The sequence below is a fragment of the Periplaneta americana genome, chromosome 10 (genome assembly GCF_040183065.1).
Source record: "Periplaneta americana isolate PAMFEO1 chromosome 10, P.americana_PAMFEO1_priV1, whole genome shotgun sequence".
In the NCBI taxonomy this organism is placed as follows: domain Eukaryota; kingdom Metazoa; phylum Arthropoda; class Insecta; order Blattodea; family Blattidae; genus Periplaneta; species Periplaneta americana.
In genome coordinates this window covers 34,730,421-34,745,809 of record NC_091126.1, presented here as the reverse complement: position 1 = coordinate 34,745,809, position 15,389 = coordinate 34,730,421, and the positions used below count along the sequence as shown (strand labels likewise).

The following is a 15,389-nucleotide window of genomic DNA, read 5'->3' as shown; positions in this document are numbered from 1 at the left end:
ACGCTAGTAGATGGCAATAGTGTGTTATTATTAGCTCTTTTCTTGATATCAGTTGTGCCAACTATGGAATCTTCATTGAACACTGTGGAAGGTTACTGGTCAAGAAGGCTTTGTTGATTCAGTTTCATTTTTATTAAAACAGTTGCATTCCTCTTCAATTATCCCGATCCCAGTAATCAACGTCACTTGACAGATGATTTTCAATAAATCTTAGTATTAAACAATCTCTGATACGTGACTATTCATAATATCATAGCAGAAGCTATAACAAACGTCATCATCATCATCATCATCATCATCTTCCTAACAAGTATTAGGCCAAGTGGCCTGTTACGGTCTCAAACTAGAATTTTCAGTCCATCTCTTCTTTGGACGGCCTAGAGATCTTTTGCCATATGGATGGTAATGAAGCAGTGCTTTTGGAATTCTGCATCGATTCATTCGTTCGAGATGACCCTTCCACTGAAGTTGATATTTGCTGATGAACTGCATAATGGGTTCTATTTGAAGTTCTTGCATTAGGTCCTCATTTTTTTTATGATCCCAGCGAGTATATCCAGCTGTTGCTCTCATAAACCTCATCTCACTTGCTGTTATTCTACTGACATCTTTATTCTTCACAGTCCACGCTTCGCTACCATAGCTTAATACTGGCTGTGCTAAGGTTTTATACAAGCCTATTCTTGTGTGTCTTTGTATTAGTGAGGGTTTCATGATTTATTAATGATCCCCATTGTTTTATTACATTTACATATTTTTTCAGCAATATCTACTTCATCATAAGGTGATAGTGTATAGCCAAGATAAGTGAAGGTATTTATTCTTTCTATTATTTTATTATTCAAACAGATTTAAACTAAATAATATAAACGAGTGTTAGAAAAGTTTTAATTAGGGATGATGAAATAAACAAGAAACGTTTTAATTAACGATGATGAAATAAAAAATAAACATGAATAATTTTAAAAGAAACAATTATTGAAAGTACAATTTTCAAATTTGAATGTTTTAGTGGTTGGTGGTTCAGTTGATGTTATATTGGACGTGTGCGTGAAAGAAGTGAACTTGTTGATGTACATGGTGTATTCCTCAACTTATTCAGGATTTCCGAATGGTGCTCTTCATTTATTTGTAAATAGGGTTTCAGAGAAGATGCATAGCTATGTCCAGTGATCTTTATTAATTCTTGTTCTTGAATGCCAATGCGAGTCATATTTGAAAGTGCTGTGCATCGATAGGAGTGGTTTGTAATTTTATGTTTTTTGATGTCCAGACCAGTGCAGTTTGAAATGTTGGCAAACAAAGAAACAAATGCTAGGGTAGTGATAAAAATAAACAAATGCTAGGGACGCGATAAAATTAAACAAATGCTAGGGACGCGATAAAATTGTGCGATAAGCAGCCATGATTGGATGAAAGACTTCCTTTCGCACCGTTTTATTGGTCAAAAGTAGTGTGACTTAGTAAAAGTGTAATAGTCATCATAATACACCGTTCTCTTAAATTGACTGAGCATATGGGGAATTAAATCAGTGACTTCCCCAAAACACGCTATGAAATGTTTCATATAAAACAATGTTCATCTCGGAAAGGAAGCAAAAACGAGCAAATTTTTTTAAATTTTATTTTTTTGAAATACCTCCTGAAATTAATGACATTACTTACAGTTTACTCTGTATAACTCAAGTAATAAGTGCAGAGGCTGAGAGTGTTAGTGCCTCAAGAGTAAAAACATTAGTAACCGAGAATTTTACCAGTTTGAATCTCGCTTGGAAATTTCTGAAAGATAAATATCCGTAGTTGTTGGTCTAAAACAGTGGTCGTGTCGTCAGCACTCACTGAAACGGGTAAAGATAAGAAGTGTATCGGAATATCCACCGTAGTGCATACGGAAGAGGTAGAAAGCATACCTGCCAGCAGATACGGATGAACGTCAGTGCATCTCTTATCCGCGGGTAAGAGACGCTAGCCCGAGGGTTCACTGTGCTGATGACCGCTGGTCTAAAATATCTGCTCGAAAAAAATATAAAGTCATTTATTCAAATGAAAATGCCGTTAAATTCTAGAAGATGATCGTAAATTTCTTTTCTAACCATAATGTGGCAAATCAAACCCTGAAGAACATTAAAAAGGAACAAGATGAAAAAGAAAGCGTCTTGTCAATCTTGACTGAAACAAGATGGAGCTGTACAGTGAGAGGTTTAGACAGCTTTCTCAAATCTCAAAGCAGCCTTTAAAGTACTACTTTTGAGAAAGAAGTATTTGAAATGTTATTGGTGGACCTCAAAGTAAAGATTTGATAATTATAGTAATGGCTTCTGGGAGATGTGCTAGTGGCTCTCGAAATTCTAAAATCGATTTCTGAAGTCACAAAGATTCGAAGACGACAATCCTAATTTATCAGAAGTTTATTATATTTTGCATAGTCTGTCGAACAGGATCAAAATTTCCATCCTATTCATAAGATGTTTTGCTTAGTCTGGCGAACAAGAACAATAAAATTTTCCATCTTGTTCATAGCGCAGGAAATTAAAGTATCAATAACATTTTGAAAAAAAAAAAAAAGGTATCGTTTTGCTCACAACCTATTCAGTGCGCTGCAAATATTTTATATCCAAGAGTTTGGTGTCGCGGCCCTGTAAAGCCTTGGTTTCTCTGAACCGACGCATGCGAGATGTGAGGTGTGAGGCCCGCGTCGCACAAATCCGGACTACACGAGAGATAGTAAGTGGTTTCTATAGTTTCGAGGTGCGCAGACCTCGCATCTCGCAGTTATAGAAACCACTCACTATCTCTCGTGTCGTCCGGATTTGTGCGAGGTGGGCATCGCACCTCGCACGTCGCATGCGTCGGTTCAGAGAAACCAAGGCTTTAGGGCCCGTGTGGCGTGGGTCGTTAAAAGGGAGAGGTTAAACTAAGGGAAGGAAAGAAAGAAAGAAAGAAAGAAAGAAAGAAAGAAAGAAAGAAAGAAAGAAAGAAAGAAAGAAAGAAAGAAAGAAAGAAAGAGTTTGGCGTGATGTCCTTTCAGAACAAGAGGTTTCGGAAGTCTTGGATGTTATTGTAGACACTGCACAGCAATGTGAATATAAAGTAGCCGTTATGGTAGACATGGCAGAATATAGAAACAATAAAAAAGTCATAGAGCCTAGTTATTATTATTATTATTTGGTGACCTGCAGAAAACATAATTATCTCCCTTGGGGTTATTTCAGCATGAGACATTGTCCATTGTTGCAACGCGAATATTAACGCATTCCAGTGACTGCTACTCCATGTGAACAAATCAGAAGAGCTTCAACTTGATCACCACAAAGAGGAGTAGACTTAACAATAAAAGAACAGAGAAGTCAGTTGCAATACCTCGAAATCAATATTTTTTTTACAGTCAGAAACAAATTTCGTCACTTGCGTGTTCTAGAGATGTGCCAGATTTTAGAACGAGCAACTTGTCAGCTTCTCCAATTCCCGGAGTCTATTGCATAAAAGATACCAGTGACAAGTGGCAATTTACCATTAGGCATATATGGATGACAAATGACAAGTCTTAGTTTGTCATGACTAGCATATATGTTATAAATCGAAGGCAACCATACTGAGAAATTCAGTTTTAAAATATTGAGAAAAGAAAACAATGCTATAATACTAAAATAAGTTTTAAGTACGGTGTTATTTAATTTTGCATCAATTTAATTACGAAAGAAGAGAGACAACCATAGTCAATGACGTACAAAAATATTTAATAATTTGTGTGTTTTACTGTTGTAAAAATGGCGCTAAATTATTTTCGCATCATGTTTCCTGAAAAATTAAGAAAGGTTATTATTATTATTATTATTATTATTATTATTATTACTGTTGTTATTTGGACAGTTTTCTTCCAATTTGACGAAGAAAGTAAAATCAAGTACACGGAATGGACTCCACACCAGTGCTCAATCTAATGATCTGGTACACTGAATAAGTTTTCGAAATGTATTCGATACACAACTTGACCATCTTTAGGAAGAGAGTTATAGTATGCATTTATATATTATCTTTCAACTGAATATTTTAAATTAATTTTTTAAACATACGTTTGATTAATATTAAAATAGCCTTCTCTTAAAAGCCTCTGTGTTGCAGAATGTAAGTACGGCTCTGCAGTAGCAAGCAATGTCTGAAATTTAATTCTTGACTTGCGAAATCTTTCCTTAAACTGGACTCTTTAAAATCAATATTTATAGAAAACGTTACCAATATGGAATATCACTTTGGTTTTTTTCGTTTTGGAACCTACATGTTTCGAATACTGAACATAAATTGAAGGGGTCAGATCCATAGTGGGCCAAGCGCCATACATTAAAAACGGAGAAAAGAAGGGTTAAAATTAAGTGCTTACCATAATTCAATGAAACATATAGCAAATAATATAAATTGTGCACACTAAAACTAAATTATATGCCTATCTTCATTAAATTGTGGTATTCACTTAACTTTAACCCTTGCTTTCTCCGTTTTTAATAAATGGCGCTTGGCCCACTATGGCTCTGAAACCTTCAATTATCGTCCTGTTTATTGCTGAATGTCCCTGTGAATGGTACGCCGGACTTAGAAGTTCGAAAGACGTTATAATATGTTTGAATAAAAAATAATTCCCTCAAAATCTAACATATTTCCCTCATAAAAATGGACGTACAAATATGAAATACTATTAACAAGTTACAAGATTAACAAAATTGCAAAGTCAAAACGGCCTCTACTAAGAAAAGCACAAAACAAGCATTCAGCATCTTCATTAGTGTTTTCCTAACAGTAATACTGAATCCAGATTAATCGTCTCTCACGATTTTTCTCGTACTTATTTTATGGCTTCTTGCATTGTCTTTTAATTCCTCTGTTTTCTAAGTTTGTTGGAAGTTGAGGTTTTCCCTCCTCCCATAGGTGCCAATACCAGTAACGAAACAGTAATACCACAGTCTAGTATATACAGACACGAAGCTCAATACGTAATAAATATGCATCCATAGATAGTTACTAACCACTAGGATCGCTACTATCGCCTCATTACAGACAATGCGAAATAGTACCTGCACAGTCTATTGTTCCTAGCGCCCTCACAACTCAAGCTTCGTGACTGTATATACTAGACTGTGGTAATACACTGACTTTGTAAGTTATTATCTCAAAACATATTTAAAAACGAAATCAATTAAACTTACATTGCTATAAACGTAGATTATTTCTCTTTAAGAATGTATATAATTAATAGTTCTAACATTGAGGAATAGCAATGTATATTCAAGAAAGGAACTTACTAACAAAATGTACACTTTCCTCGAAATATAAACGATTCAACAGTTCAGCTTCTAACTACAAACCAACACATTCCCGCGAAAGACAGTATCAGTGCGTAGTAATCTGGAAGGCTTCCGCTAGAATACAACACGTCTCAGGTCGTATATCACATTACTTCATATTTGTACCTCTATTTCCTATTTGTAACATTTCCTCTATTTTTGGCTTAAATGTTCACCTCCGCCTATGTATGAATTATACTTACAAATTTTATTTCTAAGCTTTTAAGTAAGTTTACCAAGCACAAAGGATTGGCAGAAAACGTTCTCGCGATTCTGTTTTACAAATGACAAATTGTTATGCAATAATTCGTTGGTAAAAGAAATGAAACTGTTAGTAATTACTAGTGCTTGTCACTTGTCGTGACAAATTTACCAATACAGATTTATGCAACGGAAATTACTGTTTTTTATTTTTTGCCCATTTAGTAATTTGTCGCTAGTAAAATAGTAATTTTAGCTTTGTACAAGAGGCCCCAGGGAACTCTGATAATGACAGTGACATTCTTGTTAAAAAGAAATACATAGGTATGTTAGAACTAACTGTTTTCATTACACATATCTAAATTAGTAGGAACATAAGTGAAATTTATATTACAGTATTCCAGTGATTGTGCAATAAAAAATATGTGTTGCGTAAATTGTGGTTACTTGAGCACCAGTTAATTCATGTACCAATCAGGATAAGAAGTGAGTGATAATTGTATCAGTAAAAAAAGCGCTCTTTAAGAGGAAATTTTTCGATTTAAAGTTTTCTGAAAATATCAGGAAAATTGTTGGACCTCAAATATTCTGGAAAATGTTTATCACTTCGTAAGCATGAAAATATAATAATGCTATAAATTATTATAATATAAAAATTCGTACGTTAATTCAGTGCTTTTATTTTTTGTTTTTACAAAAGGTGCCTTTTTGTGTGTAAGGCTGAAAACAAAAGTTCAGCTTACTTCAATTGATAATAAATTATTTACTTTTTATATATATCTTTGGAATTATACTTACAGATAAACTATACTTAAGCTTATAAGCTATATATCGTCGTTGTTCCTGCAATATGAAATTTTTCAGTAGGAAGAGAAAACACATTTATTCTTCTATGGCAGTAGTGCATAGGAGATTGTGAATTCTTACATTTTCGAAACAAACAAATAGAATTACATATAGGAGATTTTATTATTTGCTTTGTCACTATTATTTTAAGTTATTTAATAGAGCAAAAATCTGAAAATCGATAAATATGTCACACAGGAGTTATTGCAGGAACAACGACGATATGCTATAGGTTTATTACTCGCAACTCGAAAAAAAATACTGATTTGCTGCGAAACGTACATCGCATGGGAAAGTATGTGTCATCTCCGTAACAGCAGTTTTTTGTGATCTTGTTTCACTCTTAACAAATCAGTAAATAACATTTTGTACAAACATTCTCTTTTGATGAACTGGATCAAGGGCATATCTTTTGGAAGGAGAATATTCACACTTAATAATAATAATAATAATAATAATAATAATAATAATAATAATAATAATAATAATAATATATTATTATTATTATTAATATTATTATTATTATTATTATTATTATTATTATTATTATTAATACTGGCAGAGTTAAGGCTTTCTCTTACAATCTATCAGGTCACAAAGTATACAAGCAGTGAAAATTTAACAAAAAGTTAAAGAATAGAATATTAACATATTACAAAAAGAAAAAAAATAGCACAACAAAATTGATATTACGACACTTACTAGATCATGTGAGCAAAGCAAAGGAAAAGGAAGCAAAAACGAGCAAAATTGCATTTAACTTTTTTGTTTGAAATAGCGCGAAGAATCACCCCTTAGAATTAATTACATTACTTACGATTCATCCTATATAGTGGCGCCGCAATAGAATAACGGATTACGATAATACATAATTAATAAATCAAGACAAACAACTCCCTCGCCGGGTCTATATGATCCATTCGTATTAAACGTGTCACATTTTAAAATCTCATGAATTATCATATTTCTCGGATATAAATTATGAAAGGTATTCTTAGTGATTATTTTAAGTTTACTCAAAGCCCTGTCACACTGTCGCTGTTATTTTTCGTTTTGTATTAACTTCAATAAATGCAATGCGTCAGTTAGACCTGAACATAACAGGAAGGCTAAGAATATCGCCTGAACAATGAGGGCCTATAAGATAAAACTTTATACAAAATTATATGAAGAGAGTTTTTATACACCTTTGAATAGTCATATGACAGTACCTATTGAAATTCTTATTACTTTATTGACAAACTATTATTTTAAGACATTACAACCTCAAGAAATGTTCAGTTGATTATATCTTAAAGTGGATATTGAATTTAAACTTTTGACACATATTTATAGATCATTAGTCGCTTGAATGATAACTGAGAATTCGCAAGAAAGCTCACATACAGAGTCTCAATGCAACTGAAGTTCTTTTAAAAAAGAACCATAGTCCAAACAATGCAAATTTGAGATAGTAAGCATGTGGTGAACATTTGTAGCGACCATCTAGTTAATTAGTTCTTAGTGAGGAAAGATACCATAGCACTATGGTATAGGAGTGGAAATTTTCAGTGGTTTTCATAAAACAACCATATTCCAAAGATTTTTTTTGTGAAAATAGCCTTTGTCTAGAACGATGGTAGCATTTACAAATATCCCATTCATATCATCTTGAAACATTTATCCTTACAACTTTAAACTGTAGTGTCTACACCTGTGGAGTAACGGTTAGCGCGTCTAGCCGCGAAACCAGTGGCCCGGTTCTATTCTCGGTCGGGGCAAGTTACCTGGTTGAGGTTTTTTCCAGGGGTTTCCCTCAACCCAATATGAGCAAATGCTGGGTAACTTTCGGTGTTGGACCCGGGAATCATTTCACCGGCATTATCACATTCATCTCATTCGGACGCTAAATAACCTAAGATGTTGATAAAGCGTCGTAAAATATCTTAACCTTAAACTATAGCATATTGACAGACTACTTCGTATGTCCGCGGCAAAAGCCACCTCAGAGAAAAACACTTTAGCACGTAAATTGTTACATTAGTTATGGAGTCATCTTTAGGACTAGAAGTAACATCATGGAAGAAACGTAAGCAACGAAAGGAGAAGAAACAGGATATAATAAAGACAAAGGAGATTAAAGGAGGGGCACACTTCCGCCAAAAAGAGTATTTTTTCTTAAAACAATCACTGTCCACAGTGACTTACATTTACACACGTATTTCTATGAGGCAATTTGAGTTATAAATGTACTTCAGTTTTCCCAAGTTTCTACAACACCTTAAGAAATCACATGATGAATTTCATACTTGAAGTGTAAACAATACCAATGCCAGATAGTTTCTTGTTTCCCCTGAAAATTTATGTTTTTGGACTATGGTTGTAATTTCCAAAAACCCCTTCAATTTTACTTCCAGTCTATTATAGTATCTGAGCTCTCTTAAGAGCACCAGTTCATCACTGCATACTTTCCCATTAAATAATAAATGTAATCTTACTTGAAACTCTGGGAAATGCGCATGCTACTTTGGCAAGAAGCGGTGGAAAATGTTCTCAGAGAAGAATGGCAGGAGAAAGTCATTTTTTATTTCTTCTCATCACATCAACAATTAAAAAAGTCTGACCTGCAGAGCTACAGATGATGATGAATCATACTTTAATTTTTTATGACCAGAGTTGAAGTTCTTTTTATCGAAATTTCACAGTAGTTTCTAATTAGCTCCATATTAAACGATCACTTCACGCTAACTGAAGAGTCCAGTCTATCTAGTCTCGACCTTCCTTGTCATTCTGTTACTGTGAAGCTTCACGAGTAAATAAGAAATGAAATAATTTAACACAATGTTTGTAAGAAAAGATTGCTTGAAGGAGTACAGTACTGTTATTTTCCGAGTGATATGGCTTCTCGTCTGCCTTCAGAATCAGTCCAGTATCTTAAGATAGAAGCCAGTCACAGACGAAGAGAGACTACGAATAATTTTTGTAATCAAGGATAATTAAATTTGTTTATACCGAAACATACCAATACTTGATATGAAAGGTTTGTTCTCAAAATCTATTTCACTTTCAGTTATTTTTATAGTAAAGATAAATTAAAATATAAGATATTAAGTTTTGGCCTGAAAAACATAAAATAGAAGTGAGTATAGGATAAATTGACGGCCCCATTTATCCTATACTGACTGTACTTCTGCTTATCGGTTAAAATTACCTTCAAAATGAAAATGTCCAATGCTAGTCAAGCAAAATTATTCAGTACATTCTTAAATACAAAATTAAAAATCTTAAAAGCCAATGCCAACATATGGTTTAACAAACAATGGTTAGCAAGCCAAGTTATACCAAAATATGCGACATTAAGAAACAAACCTTATTCATACCCAGCAAAAAGATCTAATCACCAATACCAGTTGTTACGTATTCGAAATGAGATTAAGTTTTTGCACAAAAAGAAAGATTTCCTAAACAGAAAACTGTATGAAACCCAATATATATATATATATATATATATATATATATATATATATATATATAGTTAATAACACTATATATTATATGATAAATAAATTGACGTCCCCATTTATCATATACTCATTGTACTTCTGCTTATCGGTTAAAACTACCTTCAAAATGGAAATATAAAATAGAAGGTTTTGGAAAAAAAAACAATCATACCCTAAACATTATTTTCAGTGACAAATAGCAGCAATTGTAAAAAAAATACCTTTGGATTCACAGTGTAAAATACAGGTATATTATATCATTGGGACAAAATCGCTTTTTGAGCAAAATAGCAGGTTTTTTAATCACACCATTCATATATTAAGATTAATTGAATCACGCTTTTTAGAAAGGAACCAAGTCAAAATTTGCCTTTTCTATTTTAATGACGAAATTAATAATACTTCCAATACGTATTGATTGGCAAAGAAAGGAAATGAGTCAAACATTTCCTTGTACCTCTAATATCAAGTTGATGTTTATAGTACGGTACTGGTACACTGATGTTTAATCATGAGAAAAAGGTGTTTTGTTCCTCTGAAAAGTAGTAAAATTTGACTTAGTTCCTTTCTAAAATGTGAGATTGAATTCCTCTTTACTTTGCATAATGAGAATATAACAAAAAAATTCGCATGAAAATGGAGCCCTTACTTATTGTTAGTTAATCTTGGCGCTAGAGTTCTTGGAGAATTTTGGGCATCTCACATACTTCTTCCCCCTCTCTCCTAACGGTATTCGCAACCTCCAGCTCTTAAAATGGAGCCCTTACACTGCATGTTTATACGAAAGCGAGAGATAAGATCAATATTTTTATTGTTTTTTTAATAAATTTTGAACACCTACTTTATAATGGACTTATTCTGTGAAAAATCAAATTCAAGACATATACAAACATATTAACCATCTCCATGTGTAAAGTACTCATGCATTACAAGATGCACATACAGCTCCACAAGATGTAACGTTACTCATAGTAAAATGTGTTTACACTTTCTCGGCATGGAATTATAGAACATTGCTTTCATTTACTAGCTTCGGCAGCTACTCTTCCTCCATAAGTGTTCACCCATTCACAAGTGACTGTATTTGTAAGCATTTGAGAGGAAGATCACTGGTAATCAGAGACAAATAATTGAAGAGTTCACTGCAAGAATGATGGATGTCATTTGGAATACATTTTGCAGGAGAAGCAATTGAAAGTTTGAAATGCTTAGCGCTCAAAGCTTAACTGTGATCATTACTGGACAATGACTATCAGTGTTAATGCCATATAACTCTGTATGTACATTCTATATGAAGGGTACACGGGAAAAAGAACAATGTCACATTTCCATTAAGGTTTAGATAATGATCTATTTCAGTACATTACTGCAAAATTTACTGCTGTTTCTACTTGAATTGAAGGAAATGATGAGTGTATCCGTGGTTTTAATTCTCCTTTACCACTTTTGGTAAAAATAACACTAAAGTTTGTAGTAATACAGTGAATTAGATAACGAAATCAGCCTTAAAGGAATTGTGACATTGTTCCTTTTTCCCGTGTACCCTTCATATGTCTTAAGCTATGCATTGACAGTCTTGGTTCATTTTCGACAAGAAAGTGACATCCATCATTCTTGCAGTGGACTCTTCAATTATTCTTTACTCATTAATAATATTTGATATCGTATCTTATTTTAAGTGATGGTAAATATTCAAACCCTTCTTCCCTTCTTAAGCAATGTCGTGTATATAAAAATAAGTATAAATAAAATAATGAGAATATATCGAGAATAATTAAAAATGAAATTATAAACTCTAAAATTCACTTCAATATATTTGTTATGGTTAAGGCTGTCGAATTTCACACATTTAACCGGGAGTATTTATCGACAAGTTAGAAATACTATTATTATAAAGCTAAGTGCTAGGTTAAGTGTCGACGATATTCATTACTTTATTCAGCAAACAAACTGTGAGATTTGCTACAGTAGCAATAAATACATTACGACCAAGAAACAAATTGATGGCGTTCACAGATTCGTAGTGTGATATGTATTACAAATTATTCAATAGGTGAGTGGTGTAAACATGTATTCATATCACGATAATGTGGATTATTAAAATGTTTCTCATTGGCTATTTGAAGTTGGGAGTTGATCCATATTTTTTATATCTGACGATGGGAAAATCACATTCAAAAACTCCCTCTTATTGCGTTTCAGACAATTGATAGACTCTACATTGTCTTCACTTAAAAAGTTACGTGTTTCCAGAATTCGATAGGATTAGTATACCCGAGAGGGCGTGATCGTAAGTTTCCGTGGTCTTCGGCATTAATTAAATGACAGACACTTCGGTTTTTAATAATATTCACAATTTGTAAATTAATATTCTAAATAATAAAGAAGTTACGTAAGAAACAGAGCTTAGTCATATAAAAAATGTTAAATGATATACAGTATTCACACCTTAGCACAAAACTTGCACTCATTCTAGAAACAAAGATGGACATTTAGGTATCTTTAAAGTAAGTTAACATGTTTCGCACACACATTCATAGAAATGAGCAAGGCGTCTCGCCCCTTGCAACTCTCTGTCGCCTGGAATCTTCCAATAATGGTACGGCTCACTGTGGTCAAGTGAAATACACCCCCTGACGCGTTTTTACGTCCACAACAGGTGCTAACGTCTCGAAAAACAACCCATGCCATCGGGACAGAACTTTGGTTAAAACTCGAGATTCGAATGTGCTTGCAAGCTGTGTGGGGATCTTATGAATGAAGAAGCTCGGTCGTTTCCACCTCGCACTTCGCATTTGCGGCCCACCGCGAATCCGCACACCACGTCGTCAATGCTAACACTACTCCACAGTATCGGACATTTCCATAATATTTGTTCTTCTTACCATATTCTGGCGAAGCTTTTCCAAAAGTCGGTCCATGCTAGCTCGTGCTGCAGAGGCGGAAGCCCATGCTCAGACTGCCCACAGATCGATCACGCACCTGCCGCCATGTTGTCTCGCGGACCACTCCCACTAGGACGCGGCAGTGGAGACGCCGAGCGCCACGACGCCTAACTTGTCGCGCCGTGCCGCCGTCGGACGCCTCCTCAGTCGAAAAAGAAGTGTCGCATATCTGCAATAGAATCATTATTTCCTCCAAATGAAAGGGACCGCATAAATTTAACGAGTTTCATATTGCAATCTGAAGAAATATGAAGTTAACGAACAAATCAAAACAGTAATCCTACTTCTTGTTTATCAGAGTGCCATCTACCGACAGGAGATTTAAGTAGAAAATTGAATGGAAATTCTTGCACGAAAGACATGCGTTACAGTATTCGTAAACCAAAGGGAATAGTTACGTAAGATTGTGAACATATCTTCCTCGTCCTTCTATTACTAGGCGCATTCTGTTGGTATTGATAATGTAGCATAGCTCTTTGCTTTGGATAAAACTGGGCATAATCTTGAGTACGATCGAACAAGTGCACAAAGTATACGCCCACTCGAGAGTTATTGTCCAACTGACACAATTTGGTGGATTGTCGCAGCTTCATTACGATCAAGATGTTCGTGGTGTGCGGATACTTTAGAAATAACTAAAGACTTTATACGTAAATTATTTCATCTGATGCCTCGAGAGGCACTCACTGTGGCGTGATGTCAAGGCTTCCACCTAATAGACAATCGGTACTGAGTAGTAGTAGGGGTATCAGTCCTATGTGCTGGTCTCCATTATTATCAAAGAAATACTCTTGTTACTCATATCTGGAGGCTGACAATAATTGTGAGCGAACCAGAGGGCCACAGGAGAAAACTGGGCATAATCTTGAGTACGATCGAACATGTGCACAAAGTGTACGCCCACTCGAGATTTATTGTATAACTGACACAATTTGGTGGATTGTCGCAGCTTCACTACGATCAAGATGTTCGTGGTGTGCGGATACTTTAGAAATAACTAAAGAGTTTATACGTAAATTATTTCATCTAATGCCTCGAGAGGCACTCACTGTGGCGTGATGTCAAGGCTTCCACCTAATAGACAATCGGTACTGAGTAGTAGTAGGGGTATCAGTCCTATGTGCTGGTCGCCATTATTATCAAAGAATTACTCTTCTTACTCATATGTAGAGGCTGACAATTGTGAGCAAACCAGAGGGCCACAGGAGAAAACTGGGCATAATCTTGAGTACGATCGAACAGGTGCACAAAGTGTACGCCCACTCGAGATTTATTGTCCAACTGACACAATTTGGTGGATTGTCGCAGCTTCACTACGATCAAGATGTTCGTGGTGTGCGGATACTTTAGAAATAACTAAAGAGTTTATACGTAAATTATTTCATCTAATGCCTCGAGAGGCACTCACTGTGGCGTGATGTCAAGGCTTCCACCTAATAGACAACCGGTACTGAGTAGTAGTAGGGGTATCAGTCCTATGTGCTGGTCGCCATTATTATCAAAGAAATACTCTTGTTACTCATATCTGGAGGCTGACAATTGTGAGCGAACCAGAGGGCCACAGGAGAAAACTGGGCATAATCTTGAGTACGATCGAACAGGTGCACAAAGTGTACGCCCACTCGAGAGTTATTGTCCAATTGACACAATTTGGTGGATTGTCGCAGCTTCACTACGATCAAGATGTTCGTGGTGTGCGGATTATTTAGAAATAGCTGAAGAGTTTAAACGTAAGTTATTTCATCTGACGCTTTGAGAGGCACTCACTGTGGCATGATGTCAAGGCTTCCACATAATAGACAATCGGTACTGAGTAGCAGTAGGGGTATCAGTCCTATGTGCTGTTCGCCATTATTATCAAAGAAATACTCTTGCTACTCACATCTGGAGGCTGACAAATGTGAGTGAACCAGAGGGTCACGTTGCGGCCGGACGGATTAAATCACTGGAGAAAATCTATAGTCCATCAGTAGTAACGAATCGGAACTGCGACCTGCCGACTTCAAACGCTAATTACACAACTACAGCGCGCCTCCAGATATGAAATTAATGCGTCTCCAAAATTAATGCCAGGAGTCAATCTATAGTTCAAAAACCAGGAAACTTATTTCGTGGCACGTTCCTGATTAACGACGACCATCGGCACTTAGGCTACACGTCAATAGAAAATAGCCAATAAATGTGCAGTATAGAGAAAAATATTGTTTTCTTAATATGAATGGGAATGTCACGTTGCCTTATTTCTGCAAATATTTGCTTTAATTCCTCACTTAGTCCTCCCGTCAATGCAAAATTTGATCAGGGCTTGAACAATGAAATCTACATATAGCTAACGGCTGCCTGAAAGAGTTCTGTTAACACGCAATAAAATAAACTCATCCGTGTTTCAAGGCTCACGATATTTAAACGTAGGTGTATGCCTATGTATTGCTATGGAAATCAGGCAAGAGACGCAATAGCGTCGCAAGTACGCAAAGGTCCGCAAGAGCAGTGTGCATGAGCACAGACCCACAAGAGCGGCTTACTCAAGCATCGATGCATAAAAGCGACACACAAGCACAGATCCACAAGAGCGATAC

The 15,389-nt window shown here is 35.2% G+C and overlaps 1 protein-coding gene across 1 annotated transcript in view; it reads right to left on the bottom strand.

The window, feature by feature from the left end:
- LOC138707588 (uncharacterized) overlaps nt 1-12,854 on the bottom strand; it is a 121,254-nt gene extending 108,400 nt beyond the window's left edge. The window contains exon 1 of the mRNA XM_069837195.1: nt 12,751-12,854. Within this exon, the coding sequence (XP_069693296.1) occupies nt 12,751-12,786 (36 nt within the window). The 5' untranslated portion in view covers nt 12,787-12,854. The remainder of the gene's footprint in view (nt 1-12,750) is intronic.
- Nucleotides 12,855-15,389: the final 2,535 nt, after the last annotated feature.